The following is a 25,749-nucleotide window of genomic DNA, read 5'->3' as shown; positions in this document are numbered from 1 at the left end:
CTATTTTTTTTCCTCTACACAAAGCCAGGAGGAGGAGGAGGAGGAGGAAAAGGAGGAGGAGAAGGACGTGTCTGATTTAAAGCTCAGCCTCAGTGCAGAGAGCTCCACGTAAAAAGGGACAGAACCTGAGCACACACAAACACACACACACACACAAACACACACACACACACACACACACACGCACGGAGCCTCCATTTAACAGGCATTTAACCATTTTCATAGAAAAATTTATTATGGCTTTTGCTCCTAGGTTTGACTGATTTCTTGGTGGAGACTGTCCTCCACCCCCTTTTTTTTCTTTTGAATGCTTTGTGTTTTGCATCGAGGGGATTGCATGGCTGGCTATTAACCGTTGGTTCCAGAGGAATGGAGGAGTCATTCAACGCGTGGCTCTGAAAGCATCACAGAGAAGCAAACAAAAGGGGGGTGCTATCTTGGGAACACTACCCTCTCCAACACACGCGCACGCACACCTTTCTTGCTGCTTGCCACTTTGTGGAAAGGAGGGGGCCTCGATTGGATCACCTCTCTCTTTTCCTTCCAGGATGGCTCGCTTCGGTGAGGCAATGGCTGGCAGGCTGGGATCTGGAGATGGAGCCATGGAACAGAACAGGAACCGCCAGGGAGCCCCTGCTTCTTCAGGGGGAACCCCAGGAGCATATAAGCAAACTAAAGCTCAACGGGCCAGGACGATGGCATTGTACAATCCCATACCTGTCCGCCAGAATTGCTTCACAGTCAACAGATCTCTCTTCATCTTTGGGGAAGATAACATTGTCAGGAAATATGCCAAGAAGCTCATCGACTGGCCATATCCTTTCCCCTCGTGCCTTTTCCCAGCTCTTAGTATACGTTGTACTATGAATGCCACTTGCTGAAACATGGGCAAAGGTAAGCTCCAAGATCCTCTTTCATTCTGTAGCTGGATCACTTGGAAAGGGACATGAAGTGCATGCATGCCCACACTCACCCTTTCCATTCTCTTGATTTATTTAAGAATGCTTGCATTTTTTTCTCTCTGCTGCTCTAACCTATATTTCTCACCACACTGCTTCAGTTCTTTGCCTGGGCTGATATGCAACGAACGGGTTGATTTGGCTTTAAAAGGACTGCAGCCCAGATTGCTGACTGAAAGAATTGAGAAGAGAGTGCAAGTGATGTGGCCAACTCTAGAAACTAAAACTTCTCCAACATCTAAAGACATAGTTTGATAGGAAAGTGATGACTGAGCAAAGGGGAACTTGAGTTTGTATTTAATAATTCCTTCTTTGCAAAGCCATGTTTCTCATAATCTCCATTTTTTTTCATATTATATGGAAAGGTTTTCTGGACTTCACTACCAAAGTTAGTAAAACATTTTGATATATTGTCAGGTATAACAAATGCATGCTAAATGAGCACTGCAGTAGTTTTGACTGAACTGATTCTGACATTATGCAAATGTAGACAAGCTTTCAACTTGCATAGAACACTTGCAAAAAAAAGCTTAATTAAGACCAGATAAGTTGATCCAGTTAGATAAATTGTCTTATTAGTTAAGATGTGGCCACAGGAAATTATGGATCCCTTTTCATAAACAACCTCTTCCATCCTATATTATAGGTAGCAACATTGAACCATATACTTCTTTAATCTTTATGGAATAAACAGTTCATCCTAATACCAATGTGCCATGCATCATCTTCCTAAAAATAAACTTAAATTTAATTAAGATGTCTTTTAAATGTAAATAATAAAGATAATGGCTATGCTATCAAAACATTACACCCCACCCAAATCACTGTGTCCAGATCATTGCCCTGATCCTCAGAAATCTGGGCAACAGAAATCATGACCTGTAATCTAGTCTAAAGCAATTAGGAATTAAATCTAAGCATGGCTGTATACATTGCCCTTGCTATATGTAGATAACTTGCCAACTAATGAAAACATCCTTCCTCTATCCTTTGGGAATCTAAAGCAAGACACACTGATGCATAGCACAACTTAACTACTTCAAACCCACCCACACCCACTGTTCTTCCTTGCCAGGCTTTCATATTGCCAGTTCCAAGTTCTAGTAATTCTGGCAAACAGGTCCTTTCATTTACTTGTTTAGCACACCCATGCCACCACTAGAGAAGGTCAGCTTTCATTATAGATAGAAATAGCCTCTTTTTTCTTCATATTGAATTGAACAAGTAAATTGCCAAGTAAAACTGGTATCACAATCAGGACTAAGGAAGGCACCGAGGACTTTTAATGGATTTCTAATAAACACCCTGTTCAGCACCATGGATAGCTCCTGAAGTTAGCCTCTCACCATCAGGCAGTGCCCACTCTTTGTATAAACACTCAGGGTGAGCTCATCTCTCTCTCTCTCTCTCTCTCTCTCTCTCTCTCTTCCATTTTTACATAAGGTAACTATTGTAATCTGGAATATACTTATTATGAAGAAAGAAATAGAAAATAGTGAAATTGAATTCCAAATGGGTGTGATTTTTGCAATGGAACTGCATCAGATTTCTCTGGTATTATCTTTGCAGCCCCACCCAGGACCATGCATCTGGTTTGATACAGCCCCTTAGAGAGTTTTATTCTTTTTAGCTATCTGTGTGTGTGGCTCGAATATTATACGAACTTCTGTTATGTTGTAGTAAGGATTTCTGTGCTTATACAGGTGCATTTACTTCGTAGTGAAAGCCTCTCTGAGTAGGGAATAGATTACCTGGTACAAAGGGAAAAAGTAGATCATATTTCCACCACAAGTAAGTCCTCCAACTGCAGGATTTGTATTCTGCCCTTGTATGAATGGCAGCCATTCATACATAGAAGAAAATAAAAGAATTATATTTTGACACATTGCTAAGATGAAATGACTATCATATTGTGAGCAATGGGTAATTTTGTTACCTCTTCAAGGTGTGCCAAATTCTACCATGTTTTCCACTCCCTGTGGAATTCAGTGAGAACTATTCAGGGTTGTTCCTGTCCTGTCCTGTTAGTTGCATTTTATCTTCTCAGCCCTGTCTTGAGTTCTTTTTGGTTATGAGGAAATTTGATTGTAAAGAGTGATAGAATCTTGACCAATTGAGGATGTTGTCAGATGGCAATTTGTTGTAACATATATATCATACTTGTTCTGTCAATGTGATTTTCCTGTATCTGCTTTTCTTAGATAGTTTTTCATGACAAGGAAATTAATGCCTCATTCAGAAATATCAAAGACTTGGATAAGAATCATCTGTGTAGTATTTTAACATCCAAAACATAGTTCTATTTTTCTTGATAAGACAATGTAATAAGTAGGGCCTTGAAACAAACATATGAGAACACACAATAGGCAAGAGATGCCTTCTGCTGTAAGCGCTTGAACTTTGTGGGAGACATTTTCTTTCTCATAGTTTCAAAAAAGTATGTGTGGAGTAGATCTTCATCTCTCTCATTACTTACTTAACATTTTTAGCTGTAATGTAACCAAGTGAGCAAGATGGATATATGGACGGATATGCCTCTTCAGGGACATCAGAAAATAAATAACATTGCACTGCATAATTGGCATGTAATATGAAGCCTCTCCTGTTGTGTAGTGTTACCAAGAAAACTATGGTTGTATCCAGATAGTCACTAAGAGTAGAGTTGGACTCAAAGGAGTTTTTACTTTTAAATCTTGTTATACATATAAGGAGACTGGACTGTTGCCTATTCAAGAAATCTGCCAATCCAATTTTGCATTCTTGCTCTAGCAATTCCCCTTGTGTGCTATCCAGTAGCCTCAATATAGCTGGAGACATGAATAGCCATCTTGTGGGCCCATTTTAGAGTTGTAGCGGTTGAAGTTTCTGAGAATTAATAGGAAAATCTATTTTCATAAAGTTGCTCCAGGGACTGTAAAATAAGTCTAGAGACCCATGAAGAATTTCTCTTTGTTTTTTAACTCTACATACAATACAGATCAAAATAGCTGGCTTGGGAGCTGACAGGGTTCCCCTTGAAGACAGGGTTTTGGTTTTTTGGTTTTTTGTTTTAAAAAGGGCCAGACATTAATATATTTGTCTACCAAGTATTGTCTGGAAAGGCTATAAGAATTATTTTTGTCTGTCTGTCTGTCTGTCTGTCTGTCTGTCTGTCTGTCTGTCTGTCTGTCTGTCTGTCTGTCTGTCTGCCTGTCTGTCTGTCTATCAATGGAGCTCTGCAACTGGGTTTAATAAAAGAATCTTGCTAGCACCAAGTCTTGATTGGTACTAGTTGGCAGAATCTTGGAAACTGTCAGAAATAATGGTGAAATTGCAACACATGACTATTATAATTGTTTCTAGTCTTTCCACCCTTTTCTTATGTTTGTATGTGAGTGAATGTGTCTCCTAGAAGGAAATATAAAATAGCCTATCAAAGCAGCTCTCTTTACTTTGTTTATTGTTATAGAATTTCTATCCCATTTTGAATTCATTAAAAGCCACCTCAAGGCTACTTTCCATTAAGATGGGGATTTATTATACTGTATTACAATGAACAAATCAAATATTAAATTCTTCCTTATGGCTCTGCATTCTCTACAGCCTACCCACCTATAATTTGGTTTTGCATTATCCTCTGGGATTTATATTTCCTATAGAAATTCCAGAGAAATGAACAAGATTTACATATTAGCCCCTTTTTTATTGTGGGGTATATGGTAAAAACCAACAAAATAATAGCAGTTTAGGAGTATTCCCTGCAGAGGTGCAGAATTTTCAACTGGTTTTAGTATTCTAAATTTAGTATCTGTATAGTAATTCTTTAAAAAAGTTAAGAATTTAAGATTCTTTAAATGAAAATATAAATGAAAATATTGATTTTTCCCCATAAAGCAAAGTGTATAAAGGGAGAAAAAGTGTTATACTGACTTCTTCTTCTTTTATTTATATAATATCTTGGCATAGAATCACAACAAGCAACACATTATCAAAGCTTTGAGTCACAGAATACCTTTAATTGTGAATTTCGTGAAGCACCTCCTAATATAGAATTCTGAAGGTCCCTTGGTATGCTTTTGCTCTTAAATCATCATTTTGAAAATGTTTCATGCTATTGTCCTTAAATGCAAAGGTGTTTAGAAATAATAGCATAAAACGTTTTTAAGCTTGAAGTTTCAAAAATGAAAATTAGATCAAAGTTGCCAAATTTCCTATACTATGTTACATCTTTAGACCTATGAGCTCATCTCATGTTCCTAGAATTGGATAAAGATTTCAAATATATTCTTTTAGTCATGAAATATGGCATCATGATTCCTGATTCTACATTCTGCTTGATGAAATATACAGAGATATGCATTTCATATTCACTTGCCAAAAAAATCACCCATGCGGCTCTTATGGGGTGCCTACTATTTATTAACTTAATGTGCCTCATTGCCAAGAAGTTGCCAAGGTATTAGTCATTTTCAGTTTGTACATTATTGAAGAGATTTGTTACTTTTCTGCGTTATTAATAGCAATGCATTTTTCTTACCTTATGGTGTACATTGGAAGCTCTTATTTTAATTGTTCCCAGTTCTTCTTCATTAGCAAGAATGCTTTCTCTGGATCACTTTTAGTTACCAAGTGTAAATAGTCTTTGTTGATCATGTTTATTTTACTGGCTGTCTACTACTTCTCAAAAAGAAAGGGATAACACACATATATATAGGAAGGTGCAAATTCTGCCATCTCACCGCATTAAAAGTCCCTAGGAATAAAAATTTGAATGAAATACAAATAAAATACTAAATGAGTTAGTCATCCCATAAGTATTCATAAGGGGCTCTGAGACTCTGACCTCCTTATGTCTTGTGTCAATATGAAACCTTATTTTCTACTTAAATGTCATCCTGTGTCTTAATTAAAAAGGATTTGTGTTTCATAATCTAACTTCAGTGAACAGTATCCACCCTCTCTTTTTTAGTGGCTAATGAATCAGAAAATGTTCAAAGGGATTTTTAATAGACAGAAGCTTCAAATTATTCTTGTATTAACATATTAAATATTTACTAAGATAGGGGCTATAGCCAAAGTTTCCCTTCAAACAATCAAGTTCTAGGATTGTAATGGTATGTAAGAAAGACTTTGAGAAATGGGCCAACAGATTCTGCCTAGGGAATAATCAAATAAGAGGGCATAGCCTGCAGCATCATAATGGACAGAAAAAGGGGCTCAGAAGGAGCCCTCCTTTCGCTGTAAAGGAGACAGTGAGAGATTTCACATTTGCAAGATTCTATTAATGTAGCCTTATGATGTTAATTTAGCCACCAGAGTCGCTTCAGGAGTGAGATGGGCGGCACATAAATTTAACAAATTTGATTTAATAAATAAACAAAAAAATACAGTAGAATTAGCTCATCTGCTTGCGTTTCCTGTCTGATCTACAAAGCTGACAAGTATTAATACAGGTCTTTGTTTTCAGGGCAAGAGGCTAAAGGCCACATGGGCAAAATCTCAAACAGTCAATAGGTCAAATAATTTGGTTCAAGTTGGATAAGGAAGTACATTCCAGAGGCAGTAATCAGTCAGAATTCAGGTTCCAAAACATGGCATTTTAAGTAACTTAATTAATTTTAATTAAATATGGCCTCATACCGGTATTAAGGCCTTACCTGCCAACTGAAGAACAGGTTCTGAGGCTAGTGTTGGAACTTGGACCAGGTGTTTTGGAATTTGGTTCTGAGATCACTCAACAGCATTAACATCACGTAATCACATAATCAAATCTGATTTGCTACATAATTATTCATGTATTTCTATTGGGTGGAAGATACTAGAAAAACGTCGTATTATCATTTGTGCCTGTGTTTGCTTTTGTCCTACAGGCACTAATCATATGGGGAGGGGAGCTTGACCAAGCTGTTTTTCAAACAATTCTTTCTCTTTCCTAGATAACAATAACCCGAAGAATAATCAATTGCATTTGGGGAAAATTTAGTGGATGCCACCCATAAAAACTAATTCTAATTAAAATTCCGATACTGTAGCTATTATCTTTTAAATCTGAGATGTTTAGTTCCAGCAGGTTAAATGCCAAATGCAATCTTTCCTAAAAGGCTTTGGAGCTAGAAGTCTGCTCCCATTATTCTCTATCTATCCTGAAGCATTCTGCTCAAAAAATTTTATTTGTTCCTTTCCTTCTTATCTTCCAGCATGCCCACAATGGGACAGGGTACTTTACCCAGGTTAAGCAATATTAATATTCAATCAATCAATCAATCAGAATAGAGCTGGAAGGGACTTTGGAGGTCTTCTAATCCAGCCTCCTGCTCAAGTTACTTCATTTGTTACTAGTTATTTGTTATCCCCCTTCATTTGTTACTAATAGTTAATGCTGAAAGTTTGTGGATAGATTCTGCATTCCAGTCAGTGGTGGGATTCAGCCGGTTCGCACCAGTTTGGTAGAACCGATACCTAATTCTTTGTTGAATTTGGCAGACTGGTTATGATAAATGTGAGTCTCCACTCCTGGCCTTCCTGTCTCTTGTTTTTCCAAGTTTTTTTCAATCCAATGCTGAAGTTTTCTCTCTCGGCTCCTCCCTTCAGCCGTTTGGGTCTTGCTGCTCTCACGCTCCTCAGGATGATGGAGGAGGTTCTCCAAAGCACCGACTGAAGCTGATGCCCTGTTCCATGCTCAAGGGAGACCTCCTCCATTACCCTGCAAGTGGAGGCGGGGGGGGAGGCAGGTGATCCGGACGTGCTGCACGGCAGCAGCAAGCAGAGGTAGATATTTTAAAGAAATATCTGTACTTTATTTTTAAAGTAAAACTTCAAAAATTGCAAATTCTATTTCCTGGCCCTTAAAAACAAGCCTGACCCGAGAGTAGTAAATGATGGGAACAAGATAGCTCAGTGAGCCCTTACAGGAAACACAAATATCACCTATCCTGCAAGCTAAAAACCCGACAACCCAGCTTGGGAATCTTGAGGTGTAATAGAGTTGGAAAGATTTTGTTATAAGATAATTTATATTTTGAACAGTCTAGCTGAGTAGCTGAGAAAGCCACCCATTGAGACATTCATGGAAGGAAGTTGCACAGAAGTGTGAAAAAGCAGACAGATTAGCATCAAATGCAGTAAGAAGCCAAATTAATGGTTGTCGGGTAAAGATATGGTTTAGTACAAGAAAAGGAAATATATTTCAATTATTATAGAAGGAACTGGAGTTGGAAAAAGTATGCTACCTTTCCCCCCCCTCATTCCAATAGCTGAGCATGGATCACAGTTCCTATGCATAGATTAATATAAATCTTGCAGATTCTGACACTAACCTATGTTTAGAATTCCACTGCCATAGACTCCTGTTGGGCAAGGCTGCCTGTCAGTTCACTGGGATGACTTAGGATACAGCTAACTTTACCAATGTTCTAATGAAAAAGCATTGTAATTACATATCATTATCAGATAATGCAGCAATGCCTACTTATTTTCTCTTTTTTAATTGTACAGTGAAAGAATCAGCTTTAGTATCTTTTAACCGCCTCTTGACAACTTGTGTGTTGGTGTCTCAACCATCTCTTGAGTCCCTCCTTGGTTTCATTGGTTTTAGAAAGGCCAGTTTCTGCAATCAGCAGAATCAAACTGACTAGATTATTACTTCCACCGATAGCATAAGATACTGTTCCCCAGCATGCAAAACAATTCAGTGGTTAGATAGCCGGATGTCAGGGAGAAACTAGAAGGATCTTTCATTCCTGGCAATCTTATATTACAGAAATACCCCATGGGGAGGTATTCTAATATTTAACAAATAATTTCAAGTTTGATAAGGTATTAAGAGTACAAAAAGTATGGCCTGAAGTTTGAAGGTTCTCATCAGCATCCCTTTTGGGGCCCTCGAAGGTCCATCACAGTGAAAGTTTAATGAAGCATGATTGTATATGATTGATGCTTACATATTGTAGGACCTTAAGGCTCCCATTGATGCCTTAAAAACCTCAAACCTTTCACCCAAAGAGGGCAAGTTTCACCACCTTTTGAAAAGTAGTATTGGCATGCCAAAAAAATCTGTTACTTTTCTGGCTTAGGAAAAGCTTTACCTCTTCATTTTGCCGATTGTGCCAAAATTTCTTAACATTGATGAATTGGAAGAAAAGTGAGTCAGGGGGAGAAATGGGGTGCTTCATCTAAATCGCTTTGACTAGGTAATAAGGCTAAAAATATCTAGGAGGTGGTGATTCAGTCCTGAATATTTGCTTGGTAAATGTGTAATTATATTAGCACCCTGTGCTGTTTTGCTTTCTAGCATAAATAGATAGTGATATTGGATGGAAATATGAGACAATAGATGTTTGTTCCCCAGGGAGCCAGCAAGTTTATCTGTGCATTTTGGGTCAAAAAGGCAGATTTAGTAGCATACAAAGAACTGTGCTTCGCTATTAATAGATGGAACGATCATTACATTATTTCTGCTTTTGCTATCAAGCATCATTGTCAGCTGAAAAAAAGATCCTTTGTAGACAGAGTAAAAATCTGATAAAAATTGGAGACTTTCAACCTCTTGTCTTCCCAGTTTTCTATCATCCAAGCAGCTATCAGTGGCCAGGCCTCCTGTTTTGACTTTATTTACATGGTCACTTGGAAAGTTACAATTGGGTTAGGATATAAGATGGAAAGTGCAAATCAACAATATCTACTCAATTTATCTTCTATTAATCGTATTTGAACACAATGACAGCCTAGAAAAATATGCTGGCCTCCTAAAGGCTAAGCAGAGACCACTGGATGCTTTATTGAATTATGCATCAGCAGTGCAGGGTTTTTGCCAGGACCATGTGGTTTAGACTGGGGGTGGGGGGCACAACTCCTGCAATGCTGTTACCAGTGAAAGTGTGTAAGCTTCTTTTATAGAAATGTTAGAAGTATATCCAACTGAATAATTATATGGTAGTAATGAATCTGCCCAATTGATTTTATTGATTCCAGAATCCTGTATCATTGTGTGCAGAATTCAGATTTATGAAATCTCCCAGTTCTTCGGGGGTTGAGGCAAGTACTTCACAACATAGAATTTCCTAGTCATAAAAAACACACATGTATTGATTTGCAGCTAGGCATCAGTAATTCTGGGCCCATAATAATGTCCCTGTTACACAAAAAAAGTGATCCACTCAAGAAAGGTTCCTTAGGACAGTGGTGGCGAACCTATGGCACGGGTGCCAGAGGCGGTACTCAGAGCCCTTTCTGTGGGCATGTGCGTTGTCACCCCAATCCTAGGCCTTCAGCTAGGTTTTATAAAACCTTTTTGCTTTAGGCCTCCGCCGCCATGTGCAAAAAAAAAAAGGTTCAATCAGTCAATTTCAACTTCTCGCGGGAAAAAAAAGATCTTGCAAAGTTGGAATTGATTGATTGAACTTTTTAGTCGCCTCCAGTCTGCCGTTACCACCGCAGCCACGCCCACCCAATTGGCCACACCCAGCTAATGGGCCACACCCATCCGGCACTCGACGATGCATAAGTGGGTTTTGGGTTGCAGTTTGGGCACTCAGTCTCTAAAAGGTTCGCCATCACTGCCTTAGGACTATGCACTTCAAGCTGAGTGTGCATTTTTTGTGGCTGCTCTTAGAAGAAAACAATCAATGGAATTTGTGCATTGGGGCCCAAGTAAGATATAGGATTCCTTACCAGGAATTACAAATGGGCTTTCTATTCACAGTAACCTGCAGTTTGAGACATAGTGCTAATGCATGTGAATTGTTAGTTAAGTTTAGAAGTTGTGAATATAGTTATTGTTCACATACTTTATGCTTAGCATATTTGTGAGGTGAGTATATGTTATGTGTGAGTCAGACCATCATGGTTTGTATAACAAGCTATGGCTTAGCGTAATATGGAATTTAGCCTTTGGGTGGATAGTATAACATAACAATTAAGAATAAATCTTTTCTATATCAGATCATGCATGGTGATTATCTTTGGGGCAGAATTCTATTTCATTGGGAAATATTGTCTACCTTGCTATATAAAAATATAAGGTAGCCTAATTTGGTTCCATCATTTGATTAAACATTATAATTTCCCCAAAAGCGATTGAACTGAATATCTCAAATTGTTTTTCCTTTACATTAAAATATATACATCACTTAAGTTCTTGTATTTCTTTTGAGAGTCATGTTTTAGACAACATAAAATATGACTGGCAAACCACAGCTTCTGAACTCTTTTCTGCAGATCTTGGAATCACTTAAGATTGTCTTACTACCGGATTTGGTGGCAAAATGCCTGAAAGTGTAGTGTTTTATTTCCTGTTGATTTTGTGTGATAGTAATAAAGGCTTCCCTTGTCACTGGTGCAGTGAAGGCGAACCTTTGACACACGTGTGAAAGGTGATGCAGCATGCCATTTTAGCATGCTGTATCACCAGTGTTGTCAGCTGACAGCAACTATTCTCAAATGCCCCAGTCATGCACGATTTTTGGAGGCTGTGGAGGGCGCATGAGAAAATGTGTACTCTTGCACTGCTGCAAACCCTCCAGAGGTTCTTGTGTGCCCCCCCCCGCAAATCATATAAGAACAAGGCATGGTTTTGCGTGATTTTCAGAGACTGTGGATGCTGTGGGAGAGCATTCTCTGCCACCAATTCAAAAACGAAGGCCTTGTGCAACTCAGAGCTGCCTCAGGTAGGGTACAGGGAGACTTGTCCACAGAAACAGAACACCGCCTGATGGTAAGTGGTGATCATATGCATAGTTGGACTGTATTTTTTAAAAGTAAATGAATACATAAAGAATTATTTCACATTTGTTCAGGGGCAAGAGGGCAGGGTTGACATACCAGCAGTGTCAAGTAAGGCATTTTCCAAAATTTTGACACGCTAAGCCTGCCATCACTGCTCTAATAACCCCTTAAACCATTGTTCCTCCCAGTAACAGGCAGATTACACTTTTTGATTGTCTACCCATGAATATAAAGTTATAAAGGCATTCATAAACATATACATTTTACTAAATTTTTCAGGCAGTGCCTCCAATTTTCTTCAAAGTTAATAATTAGAATGCTTTAGATGGAATCTTGAACTCACTTATTTGAGAAAAAAAACACTGAGTTCTGATACTGTAACTATAAGGTTATTGTGTTAGAGCCACCATCTTTTGGCAGGCATCAAATATGAAATATTTTGGTTTTCAGGTTTTAAGCCTTGTACAAACACCACTCTATATTTTTATGCTTTTAAATACCTTATAAAATGACAGTGTTATTATCAGATACCATTAAATATAACTGACTGACTATAATGGAAAGAAAAATATTCAGAAGTAGAGATATGGTCAATTTTTCCTTAATTCCATACTACTACTACTACTACTACTACTACTACTAATAATAATAATAATAATAATAATAATAATAATAATAACAACAACAACAACAACAACAATAATAATAATCGAGTTGGAAGGGAAACCTTATACCATTTCTGACAAATGGTTGTCCAGTCTCTTCTTAAAATCTTCCAGTGTTGGAACATTTACAGCTTATGGAGACAGGTTGTTCCACTGATTAATTGTTCTAACTGTCAGAAAATTTCTCCTTTGTTCTAGATTGCTTCTCTACTTGATTAGTTTCCATCCATTGCTTCTTGTCCTGCCTTGAGATGCTTTGGAGAATAGCTTGACTCCATCTTCTTTGTGGCAACCCCTGAGATATTGGGGACACTGCTATCATGTCACCCCTAGCCTTCTCTTCATTAAACTAGACATACCCAATGTCTATGTAAATATTTGATAGTGATTTTGACAAGATAATTTTTTTTCAAGAGAGCAAATTAATTTCTTCTGGATGTATGTTTTAAATGGAAGGCTGACAGAATATCACCTTGTCTAAAGATGAAGGATTTCTGTGTTGAACTTAGATTTGAATTTAAAAGAGTTACAGTCTTATTTACTGTCACTTGTTATTATCTTCCCCAATTTAGGTCAAAATTTCACCAATTATTTTATTAAATTAAATAAATATTAAATCCCAATAATCAAGAATAAAATAAATTAAAATAGCAATTAAATATAATGCATTGATGGTCTCCAATAGTATGCAGATTTAGAAGGTGCTTTTGAGTTATATTCATCAGCACAGCCTTTATATATCTAGCTGCAGATATGTCCCATTGAGTTTGGTAGGGTTTCCTTCCATAGAAATTTGCCTAATAGGCATGCAGTGTTCTTTCACCATGAATAACAGCTCAGCCATTTTGGAATTGAGAAATCTATTTTGCAAATAGAGAAAGGGAAAGGTGAAGAGGATAGAAAATACAGGCATATGGAGCAAAGTTGTTTTTCTAGAGGAATTTGAAAAGTAATTTTATTTTGTCCCCTAGAAATTAGAGAAAGGACGAGAAAAATTAGCTATTTGCAGTTTTATCCTTTTGTTGAAAGACAAATTTTCATCAGGGTCCAGTCCAAGCTGGGAATAAACAAAATGGAGATTGCTTTAAAAAGAAGGTTGTAGTTTATTGAAGAGCAGTACCACAAGACATGAGGCTCCACATGTTGCTGGGAGTGGTGAGTTTTTTATACCTTCTTGGGCTTTTGAGGTTGTTTCCTGTTCCTGATTGAGGCTTTGTATTTCCCGTGTCATGTACTTTGAACTGAGTCTGAGTGTGCCCTTTTGGAATTGGTGGGTTAATCCTATTATGTTTCCTGTCCTTAGAGTTGGGGTGGGGTATGTAGATTTTAGGGGTCTTTGTCTTCCTAATCTCATCAGCTTCTAGCTCCCTGGCTCCAACCTTTCTGAAAGGATAATCACATCTGCATTTCTAAAAGTTAGTTTCTGCTTGGGGGAGAGGGGTTCGGGCAGGTTTCTGGGAGCTGGTTTCTGTCTTTTTAAAGATCTTCTCCATTATTCCTTCGAGAAAATATATTTTGCCTTTCTAATATTCCCCAAAATATTTCTTTCTCTGGATTCTTCCCACACTTTCCTTTCCCCCTTTTTCGTGTCAACAACAACAACAACAACAACAACAACAACAACAACAACAATAATAATAATAATAATAATAATAATAATAATAATAATAATAATAATAATAATAATAATAATAATGTTGGAAGGGACCTTGACGTCATCTAGTCCAACCCCCTGCTCAGGTAGGAAACCTTATACCATTTCAGACAAATGGCTGTCCAGTCTCTTCTTAAAAACTTCCAGTGTTGGAGCATTCACCGCTTCTTGAGGCAGGTTGTTCCACTGGTTAATGGTTCTAAGTGTCAGGAAGTTCATGTCTACAATGTTTCTATAGCCTAAGGTCTGCAACCTTGACAACTTTAAGACTTGTTGAATTCCTCAGCCAGCTAATGGTAAACATGTTAACTCAGACTTAAAGTGACTGCTCAGACCATGTTCTTGATCAGCTTAAATCAACTTAAATGGGCTGATAGACTTCCAGGGCTGTTGTGCTCCAAGTCTACAATATATCATATGCATGAATTAATGCTTGATTTTGTGTTGATCTTTAGCTGTTAGCAAATAATCAGTGAAAGTAATTATTTGCCTTTTTTATATCACTGTAAAAAACAACCCCTGCAATCTAATTGGCTCCTATACAGAATAATTAGAATTTGCAGTTGGGGAGGGATTACTTCATTCCATTCTCTTGAACCCCTAAGACAGGCATGTCAAACTAGCGACATCACGTGACGTCGCGTGACGTATCGGAGCTTTTTCGCCATTGCCGGCAATGGGGTGGGCGCGGCTCCGGTATGATGAAATCGGCCCGCGGGCCGGCAGTTTGACACCCCTGCCCTAAGATAATGTTGAAAAAGGTTAAGCTGAAGAGCTCATGACTGAGCCAAGGACATCTATAATCCTTGAGACAGAGCATGGATTTGATTAAAGTCCAAAGCTAGCAACCTACCCTGGCACTACATTGGTTCTCCTGTGCAATTCCTGACTTCTTTAGATTTGACCCTACTATAGAGCACATTGAACTGGATTCTATCTATGGATATTAACTCATCATATATATCAGTCACAATATAGAATATGAATATAGTAGCATTCCTTCACTGATCCTGGGTCTTATGATGTGATGTGAGATCTATGCTAGTAAAAAAAACAGCAAGAATAATCAGGGACCGGTTCACTCTAGCTGTGTAGAATGCTTTTATTTTGTTTTGTCTTAACAGTGCTATGTTATTTTAACTTTCATTCATTTGATTTTAAGCTTTCTTTGGGGATGGATCTTTCGTTTTGACAGTTGAGGCAAACGAGGGAAGGAGAGGCACCCTGTCAGATGGTGAATTGAAACTGAGGTAGCGGTTGTCATGGCAATGCCAAGTTGCATCCAATTGCTATGGTAACTGAAGTTTGAAAAAGACAATAAGGCAAGAAAATAAATCACATGATATAACTTTTATTTTAATGAAGAATATAAAATAAGAGCAGTTTTTCAATGAAAGATTAACCAATAAAAGTGGTTCAGTGCTGTATTTGTTCTTGTTAAATCTGTAAACACACACACACACATATACACACAGAGAATTGTGAAATTCCATATATGGAGGCAAACTGGTAAATGAATATGGACAAAATCTTGCAAGTAATACATCGGTGCTGGCATTTGTTTAGATTTGTTTTCCCATTCTAGTTTGAAGGATCAGAACAGTTTACAACAGTTTAAATCTGCTTGCATTAATTAGCACTTGAGGTAACAAGGTGATTAAAGTAGATACATCTGTACCTATCAAAAAAATCCCAGTACCTTACATCAGCTTTAAAAACACTCATTTAATTAGGCTACTTTTTGTATCAGTCTCAAACCATAAATTGAAACTGTTGCTGAGACTTGTAGGTACAGAATGTCCTGAGAAACTGCTAGAATTGGTTTATTTAAAACAACAATGTACTTTCAAAGGATACTGTTAAAATCATATGTACAATTTAATGATATCAAACCTTGTCTAATGTATGCACTGAAAGGGAAGCAGCTTTGCTCATATGGCATTTACAACTTGCATTTCCCATGTTTTTCTGTAAATGCAAGTGTGTAGGATGGTATTCTCCAATAAGAGAAAAAAATACAGAAGAAATTAGGGCTTTCAAGTCACCAGACCAATTGTGGGGATTATGTGGACATGATTACCTGTGTGGTCTAGGAATATTTTGGTCATTATCATTAAAAGAGGTAAAAACATTACTGGTATATTTCTTTACCAAATGGAGAAAAAAATGCTGCTCCTTCACTTTGGAATGTGAAATGGTCAATTTCATCTCAGCAAATCCTCATCCTTCCTTCCCAGCACAGTGCCTTGCTGTGCACTCCCAGAAGCTGATGGGATTTTAAGTCCAAAACACCTAGTGCCAGGGTGTGAAACTCGTAATGTCACTTGACATGTTGCGACGTATCACGACTTTTTCTCCATTGCTGGCAATGGGGTGGCCGCGGTTTTGGCATGCTTCATCTGGCCCGCGGGCCAGCAGTTTGACACCCTTCACCTAGAGGATACTAGTTTTCCTATCCTTGATATAAGCCAAAGCATCAGCAAAGGACTAGCACTAGCACAGATTTATATACCACTTCATAGTGCTTTACAGCTCTAAGCAGTTTACAAAGTCAGCATCTTGCCCCCAACAAAAGAGTAATGTAATTCTGAACAGCAGGAACTGATATCATAGGATAAAGCATCTATTTCATTCCCTGACTTATGTTCTTCCCATTCAGTGTTCCATCGTAGGAACTGAAGGCTGGACTAGATCTGGTAGAGAAAAACTATGTTCTTATGAGGTACAAAACATATGGCTTTTCGTGTCTGTTTGTCCCAAATAATTTAGTGTTGTATAAGGAGAAGGTAAGTAAAAAGACCAGATTACTGACACTCTGAGCCTCATCCCTAGTGCTCCATCGCACCATTTAATAAGCATACAATAAGCTAGAATCTTGATTACTTACTCCACATGAACAGCTGCTGCCTAGTAAGTGCAATAAGTAAGCAGAATGTGTTGTGGGTTGGTCATTCAAATGGATTAGGGTAGTCTAATACAAGTTTTCTAAGTAGTCTCATTTTGTGTTTATGCTTAGTTGAACATGTGGTGGCATGTCTTTGTTTTGTTTGTGTTATCCTTTCTGTTTTTATCATTCTCATAAATTGAACAGAACTGATTCATAACAGCTTTGGCTGTCCGAGGTGATTTGTCCAAAAATCAAGATAATTTAAATTTACAACACATCTAGGATGCTGACATGTTCTTACTTGCTTCTGTGTGTAGGAATGATAAAGAGGGGTCAGTCTGTATAGTTCAGGATGTCACATGTTCCAAAAACGCCTATCCAGCATTATACTGCTGGGTTACTAATCATGTTCAGGGTTCATTTCATTAAAATCAGATTGGACACTCCAGGATGAATCCAGGATGACTAGAATCCTTATTCACTTGTGGACTTCCAGGATCACAACAGGGAATCGTATAGATTTACCACCAGCACTTCGGTTTTGGGGGGAGGGGTTGTTCAATTTTACACATAGCTTTCTCCAAATGTAGTCACAAATAAGTTGGTAAAGTGATATATACAGGTAGTCCTCAATTTATGACCATGATTGAGCCAAAATTTCTATTGTTAAGCGAGACATTTGTTAAGTGAGTTTTGCCCCATTTTATGACCTTTCTTGCCAGAGTTGTTAAGTGAATCACTAAAGTTGTTAAGGTAGTAACAAGGTTGTTAAGTGAATCTGGCTCCCCCATTGTCTTTGCTTGTCAGAAGGTTGCAAAAGGTGATCACATGACCCCAGTACACTGCAACCATCATAAATACATGCCAGTTGCCAAGTGTCCAAATTTTGATCACATGATCATGCAATAGTTGTAAGTGTGAAAAATGGTCATAAGTCACTTTTTTCAGTGCTGTTGTAACTTTGAACAGTCATTATATGAACTATTGTAAGTTTAGGACTACCTGTACCATGATCAAAAACTGCTATTATACATTTTCAATATGCAGCTGAAATGGGAGACCAAAAAAACCCTCCCAAAATGGAAGCAATTATAATCTACTAAAATGGATCAACACCAGGTAACTGCATGGAAAATAAATGTTGAAAAAAATAAAGGGGCAAACCTTGACATCATTCATAAAGTATTTTTCATCTTAAATATATATCCTATTTTTAACTAAGGCAACAGAGGTCTATCAGCTCAGTGCATTCTGCAGTATTCTACTTCTTAAGACTTTATACATATTTAGTAGATGATAGGATTGATATTAGTACTTGCCATTTCTATACATAAATCTTTAGAAGCTACGCTGTTATATGAAATATATTTTCCTTCTGCCTCCCAGGGAACAGTTAACCAAGATCTTTCTTAGGGACGCCCTGTGTGACTGTGGCCTATTAAGCTGAATGCAGTGAATGCATCTATGGGACTACCAATTTGAACTCTGGTGATGCAACAACTGCCTGTCATCCAGTAAATAAAAACATTAGCACTGTTTTTTTATATATCACATCTAACTAGGGTTTGTATCACGTCAGTCTATAGAAAAGGATTCCTATGGTTAATTGTGCCTCCTTGGAAAAAATAAAGTTTTTTTTGAGGGGGGGGCGTAGAGAACAAGGTTTCTTTTTTCTGAGGTTTTTCTATTCTTCGGTGTGAGGATATATAGATTAATGAATAGATGCAACCCAATCTAGGATTTGTTCATTTGCAAGAATTAAATCTGAAAAGTATGTACCTTGTCGGTGGTCATTACATATAACCACCTTCTCTCTGGATCAGACCCTGCAGGCTGCTCATCTTTCTCTTTCTTATCTTACCTACCCCAATGAAAGAAGGAAAGAAAAGGGGAGGTGTCAACAAGACTATAAAACTTTTTCTTCTGTTTGCTGACCTGCCCTGGTCTTCATTTTGGGGGAAGGAAATGAGCAAATGATAGGCGTGAGGCAATGCAGTGAAGATCTGAGTCGCTGAGGAAAGGGGTCTCCAGTCCCATGGAGGGAAGTATATTAAGCAAATGGAGATAAATCTAGGCAAGGGAGAGAGACTTTTTAAAAATCATTTTCCTAAATAGTTCTGTGTGAAAACCCAGGGCAGGTCAAAACCTGTCATTATTTGGCACAGTAGGAGGTGTTCATGAATAGGCCTGGAGGGAATTAAAAGTTTTATATGATTAAAACTCCTGAGAAGGAAAGTGAGGGTGCATGCATGCCCAAGGAAGTCGTGAATAAGGAGCAGTGCAGATTATAAAGCTGCAGATTTGTCTATTGGCTTCATATCTTAGAATCACAACTTTTAGTTCAATAATGTTGATTGGCTTAATGATTGGAACATCAGCATGCTGTTCTTATGGAACAGGGCCAAGGCAGATCCTGAACAGGGCTGAGAGGGCCAGGGCTGAATCAGACCTAAGGCTTTACTCCATTATTTTGCTTCTCGTGATGGTTGGTTAGATGCTTCTAGGATACCTTGAAACAGGAGCTGCAGATAGATCTTTTTTTCTGCAAACAATATTTGAAGGCATGCTGTCCTCAGACCAGAGGTCACATTGAGTCTTCAAGACTAATAGTCCTGATACTCCTGCACTCATCCTGTGTTCTGAAATTATACACAAAATAGTATCTAAGGTTTGTAGGTTTCTTTAAGAAGAACTTTCTGGAGAAGTTATTTGTATGAATGGCTAAAGATTTGCTACTGTTTTGGTCTCCTCCCCTTCAGCATCTGCTGTCCAAGGCTCCATCCTACATTCTTTATAGTAGTGCTGATTGTGTGTAGAGGTAGTCCTTAGTTATGACCGCAATTGATTCCAGAATTGAGTGGCGAGGTTGTAAAGAATAATGTCATGTGACTGTTCTGCTTAATGATGGTAATCCCAGTGCTCCTAGTTGCACATCATTAAGGACATCACGTGGCCACCATTCGCGACTGCCTGCCCAACTTCCCCATTGAATTTGCTTATCAGAAACACTAGAAGATTTAATCTTAGGTTGGGGTGTTAGGATGATATTCCCTTGATGACATGTCTTTAGGTGATCAGTTGAGGAGGCTTGCAGATAACCTCCTCAATTTTACTTTTACTCTCCTGTCCACTGAATCTGAGATGTTGTAGATCAGAGGCCCCCAACCTTTTAGGCACCAGGGACCGGTTCTGTGGGGAGAGGTTTTTCCATGGATCGGAGGGGGTGTGGTTTCGTTTGCTGCCTGCATTCATGGATGGGGCTTCTCTTGTTTGTGTGGCCCGGTTTCTGGCATGCCGCGGCCCAGTGCCGGTCCACGGACCAGGGGTTGGGGACCTCTGTTGTAGATAGTTTTACCCATTTTGTTCTCTTTTTTTAGTTACACTTCTCTCCTACATTAGTATATCAGGATAGGGATGGTGATAAAGCCAAGGAGGAAGTGAATGGGAGAATCTTTTGTCCTCTTAATGGAAATTTCAGTGAAGTTTGCTTCACATTGCTATAATAAATGGCCAGGAAATCCCCTCCTATGCAATTTTTCTCTGTCCAGCAACAGTTAAAAGAACATGAGCATGGCCAGTAGAAAAAAAATCTAATTATAATTAAAATAATAATTTAGAAAATCAGTAGTCTCCATATAATTTTTAAAATGTTAATTTACTGATAGATTTGTTAATATACTTTGTATTATATCACATCATTAGATTTTCACATTAACTAAGGTGACCAGGAATTTCCAGAGGTGCAGCTTGTCTTAATACTGAATAGCAAACTAATCCAGCTGAGAATTATGTGGGGGGAAATGGTTTAGAGAACTTCTTCATGAACTTAAGAGCACATGGGAAGTTCTGCAAGTTTTTTCTTCGAAGAAATGTCAGATAATTTGATCAAAGATCATTGATATCTCATCTAGGTTGGCTCTGAAGCTATTCTTCATTTTAATAATGCATTGTTAAAATGCAAATTCTCCTGCACCAATAATTTAAAAATGCATTAGGTTTTATATTTAACTGAATAGCTAGTAAGCAGAATTGACCAACTACCCTAATTTTAAATTATATTATCTAGGATTGAAAGATGAACAGAGTACAATTTAAGAGTAAATTAATAGTCTTCTGTCATCTTGTCGTCTGAGGGTTTATTTATTTTATTTATGTTTTGTATTAATCAAATGCCCATCTCCCTCAGAGGAGGGAGGGTTAAGATTTTCCTCCTTTTTCTAAATACGTTTTGATATTTTGCAAACCTTCAAAAAAAGTTTTACATCCGAATAAACTTTACTTCGTATTGCTTTCAACCTATATGTTGTTTTAAATAAGAACGTAGACAATTTTCATAAAACATTCAGCTGGACACAGAAACATATTGTTGAGTTCAGTTTGCCATTTCTCATTATACTTCAACCTAGCAATTAACACTAGTAATAATAATAATAATAAAGTTAGAAGGGATCTTGGACGTCATCTAGTCCAACCCCCTGCTCAGGCAGGAAACCCAGGGCTTTTTTTCTCATAGAACGCCCAGAACGGAGTTCTGGCACCTTTTTTGGATGGAACCTTGTAGGGTAGGCAAGGCGGGTTGTATGACGTGTGTGAGTTCCGGCACCTTTTTTTTTTTTTTTTTTTTTTAGAAAAAAAGCACTGAGGAAACCCTATACCATTTCAGACAAATGGTTGTTCAGTCTCTTCTTAAAAATTTCCAGTATTGGAGCATTCACAGGTTTTGGAGGCAGGTTGTTCCACTGGTTAATTGTTCTAACTGTCAGGAAGTTTCTCCTTAGTTCTAGGTTGCTTCTCTCCTTGCTTAGTTTCCACCCGTTGCTTCTTGTCCTGCCTTCAGGCGCTTTGGAAATTTGCATTTGTTTCCTCCTGCAGCCTTAAAAGTTGGGAGGGAGGGAGGGAGAGAGGGAGGGAGGAAGGAAGGAAGGAATATAAAATAGGAGAGTGGGTCCAGTCCAAACAGTTGTGAATTGGAGAGATAAAAGGTAGGCATACTCTGAATAGAAAGCAGCCATTATGTAGATGCCATCCCAGGAAAGACAGATGTAGTCTATTATCTAGTTAGCTGTTCAGGAAAAACTTTTCAATAAACTTAAACTGAAGTTTTTCCTTAATACCCTATTCTGGTAGCCATGTGCCTCACTTTATAACAGTCTTCTTTTTAAAGTATGCATACTCTATGCCAAGTTTCAACATAAAAAGTCTTTGAAAGGAAGGGCAGGATGCTTGAGGTAGCCCATCATCTAATTAGCATAGAATACTGTAGCTGTAGCTTTTGCCACTCTGTTGAAATATACTGCAGTTTATTTACAGAAAGTATTTATACATTTGCCTGTATATATAGAAGCAAATGTGTAATTTATGTAAGCAGCACATACAAGTTTTAGGAACCTGAGTATTTTTTATTTATTTTTTTGTGGGATGGGGTGATGCATTCTACTCAACAGCATTATTTCTCCTTGTGTGGAGAGAAATCATATACTTGCCATGACCTGCAGTATATACAATTTATGGCAATACTAAGTGTTTTGATTACTAAGAAAATGGGAACTAGAAGAAGATAAATGGGAGAGTTTTTTGGCTTTAATTTCTTTTTGGCTTCTGCGTGCTCAGGTCTCATTCTGCCAGGCAATCTGCCAAACTTAATAGAAGAGAGGAACTTCCAATGTAACTTGTTAAGTGTTAGAAATTGAGAGAGTTGCGTACTGTGTTATTGGTTCAAAATTGCAATATACTGTACGTATAAAAATATGCTATGCACTATATGCTGGTATTTCCTGGAGTTAAAATCTGAAGATATGAAACTAACTTTGTAAAATCCTTATCACTTCTACATGTACAGAAGTTAAGGAATGGAATAGAATCCCCAATAATGTATTCAGTAAAGAAAAGAGGAACATTTAAGGAAGATACTTAGAACAGAGAAATATTAATTCTCTAAAACCTAATTCTTTTTCTGCGAGAATGTTCTGTTTTTAAACCAAAATCTCCAAAATTGCTTTAATGTTTTTAAAGGATTATGTTGAAACTCTATTTGCTAATACGTGATATTTTACAAGCCCCTTGGCCTCTAGTACGTTTGTGTAAGTGGTAACTGAATGATCACAGCTGGAGGATCTGGGCCTCAATAACTCATAATTATTATTACTGATTATGTCAAATCCAGGTTTATATTAGGAATCATTGTCAAATTATCAGTTCTGACATCTTCCTTATACAGTTCATTCCACCATCACCTTCCTCTGGCACTTTTATACGGATGAATAGGATTTTCAGCTTAGTTCCTTCTGGTCTCTCTTGAAATATGACAGAAGACACTTCACATATGGAAAATCTCTGGCTGTAGTGATCCAGTTCTCACTCCTAGTTCCATATTACAAGGCATTTATTTTACTCATGTTTTCTCCATCCTACCCTATCCCTGCTGTCTTATTAAGGAAAACAACAACATTGGCTTTTTAAATTCCACTTGACAGTGGAAGAGAGCAGTCTATATCTTATATGGCGAGCCCCTTCCCTCCCCCAAAAGCTCCTTCTTTCTGTTGCTGGAAATGCTATTGTTAGTTATAAGTGGAGAGGAAGACTTGTTTTTCTTCCATTCAATGATATCCAGTTCTTGGACAGGATAAGTCCCTGCGCTTTTCTTGAAAGATTTTTCAAAAATGATTTGCCATTGCCTCCTTCCTAGGGCTGAGAGAGAATGCTTGGCCCAATGTCACCCAGCTGGGTTTATATTTAAGCAGGCTGAGGCTAGTGCAACAGTTGGAAAGCAAGGATGAGCCACTCTTTCCAGCATTCTGCCACATACACATTCCGATTATTTTCATCAAAAACACCCAACCCTGATTGTTTTGGAATAGCCTAACAAGAGTTTTTGATCACTGCAGAGATGGGATGTGCCAGAGATGGGAATTATAAGCTTTTCAGACCAGTAGGTAGAACTCTCTTAGCGAGGCTGTCAGTGATCAGAAAGTACCAGTTGTTGCAGGCCAGCCAGAGAAGTAGTTGCTCCTTTGTGCCCTCCTTTCCCTTCATGTCTTTTTGAATCTTTCCTTACAGAGCTCTGAGGTCCTGTGAATTGAATAAGGAAGCTTTTGTTAAGAGGGTAGAATTTAACTTCCTGAGAGGTTTGAGGGCCCAGTTTACAGTCAGAAACCACTTCAGGTGCAGGAAGTAACAGGAGTTTACAATGTTCTCTCACACTGTGGTAAATACTAATAGAAAGAATCCAGTCTGATCACGTGCCTTATAAATAGCAAAGTCCCAGCCTTTGGTAACTGGTGCCTAAACAACAATGGAGTATGTTTCGACTGCTCTATTTCAGGACCTGTTCACTTGTTCTCTCCAAGTCATGCAACTAGCCTTGGATGACCCCTGACTCAGTGTAGATGTGGGTATAATTTCTAGTCAGGTCCCTAGGTATTCCACTGAGTATTGACCAAAGTTCCTTTAATCAGGACAAGAGATTCCTGCAGCTTTGCTTCTGAAAGTGTGCATTTGTTATAGCTACTACAGTTGCAAAAGGAAAACTAGGAATCAAAGCAGAGACAAAATTGGATTTCTATGTGTGAGGAAGGACAGAGATTGAACCATGATGCAGGTTGGGAGGTCAAAACCTGCCAGTTCTACATGGATAATTTAATAGTTTGAGAGATTAGTTCATCCTTGTCTTAATAACCTTGACAACTCAAATTGCCACTTTAAAGTCAATCTCCACCTACACAGCTAATCGGAAAGTGGAAGTCTATGGCAACACAATATTAATAATAACAACAATTTTATTTCTCAGCTTTCTAAAGCTTCAAAGAGAGATCTTCCCCCTCACACCCACCCTTGACCAACAATGGAGCTGCCAATAATGGACGGTGACAGATCAGTCTTTTCAATAACTCATTCTGAGCATTTAGTTTAATGCAAAAAAGAACCTCTTGCTTAGCATCAGCATGGGATGAACTCAGCTACAGTTTTGCTGTTCTTTGGATGGCAATCAGCCAGGGCTTACTTGATGACTGTTTTATGTTGTTGAATTGGCTAAAGAAACTGACAAGACTGAGATACTGGGGCCAACACAAAAGGAAATTATACACTTTCCATGGACAATTAATTTATAAATAAATAATAATAATAAAAAAGTTGGAAGGGACCTTGGAGGTCATCTAGTCCAACCCCCTGCTCAGGCAGGAAACCCTATACCATTTCAGACAAATGGCTGTCCAGTCTCTTCTTAAAAACTTCCAGTGCTGGAGCATTCACCACTTCTGGAGGCAGGTTGTTCCACTGGTTAATTGTTCTAACTGTCAGGAAGTTTCTCCTTAGTTCTAGGTTGCTTCTCTCCTTGATTAGTTTCCATCCGTTGCTTCTTGTCCTGCCTTCAGGCGCCTTAGAGAATAGCTTGACTCCCTCTTCTTTGTGGCAGCCCCTGAGATATTGGAACACTGCTATCATGAAATCCAATCTATAGCTTTACTGCAACTCATTTATTTATTTGTTTTGTATGTTATTCCATCCTTCCTTTAAAAATTTCTAGTCTGCCTACATACACTGGCATTATTTTGTCTTATCTTCATTACTGTCTTGTGAATTTTATAGATGTGTAGAACTTTGGTTCTTCCCACTTTTATTTGAAAATTCACACACCATAAAATGCTAAGATGATTTGTTAATAAAAAGACACTCAATTGTCTACAAAAATATCTATCATTGTACTTGGATATTTCCTTGATCACTTGTATATCTTCCAAATATATTTCTCAAAGTGTTCCACTTTACTGCTCACCCCAAAAGTACTTATTTTTCTGGGATAAATGATATTAATGAGTATTGTGGTGTAGACGGGGTAACAAAAAAGCATGTTTGAAGAAGGATACAATTGATATAAAGTCTTGT

General features: G+C 38.0%; 1 protein-coding gene across 3 annotated transcripts in view; it reads left to right on the top strand.

The window, feature by feature from the left end:
* The first annotated feature begins 548 nt into the window (after positions 1–548).
* Positions 549–25,749, top strand: part of CACNA1E (calcium voltage-gated channel subunit alpha1 E) — a 291,680-nt gene continuing 266,479 nt past the window's right edge. For all 3 annotated transcript variants that reach the window (XM_015813135.1, XM_015813134.1, XM_015813132.1), the window contains exon 1: positions 549–814. In XM_015813135.1, the coding sequence (XP_015668621.1) occupies positions 549–814 (266 nt within the window). The remainder of the gene's footprint in view (positions 815–25,749) is intronic.

Source organism: Protobothrops mucrosquamatus, unplaced genomic scaffold, assembly GCF_001527695.2.
Source record: "Protobothrops mucrosquamatus isolate PMUCROS unplaced genomic scaffold, P.Mucros_1.0 scaffold140, whole genome shotgun sequence".
Taxonomy (NCBI): domain Eukaryota; kingdom Metazoa; phylum Chordata; class Lepidosauria; order Squamata; family Viperidae; genus Protobothrops; species Protobothrops mucrosquamatus.
This window is presented reverse-complemented; position numbering and strand designations above follow the sequence as displayed.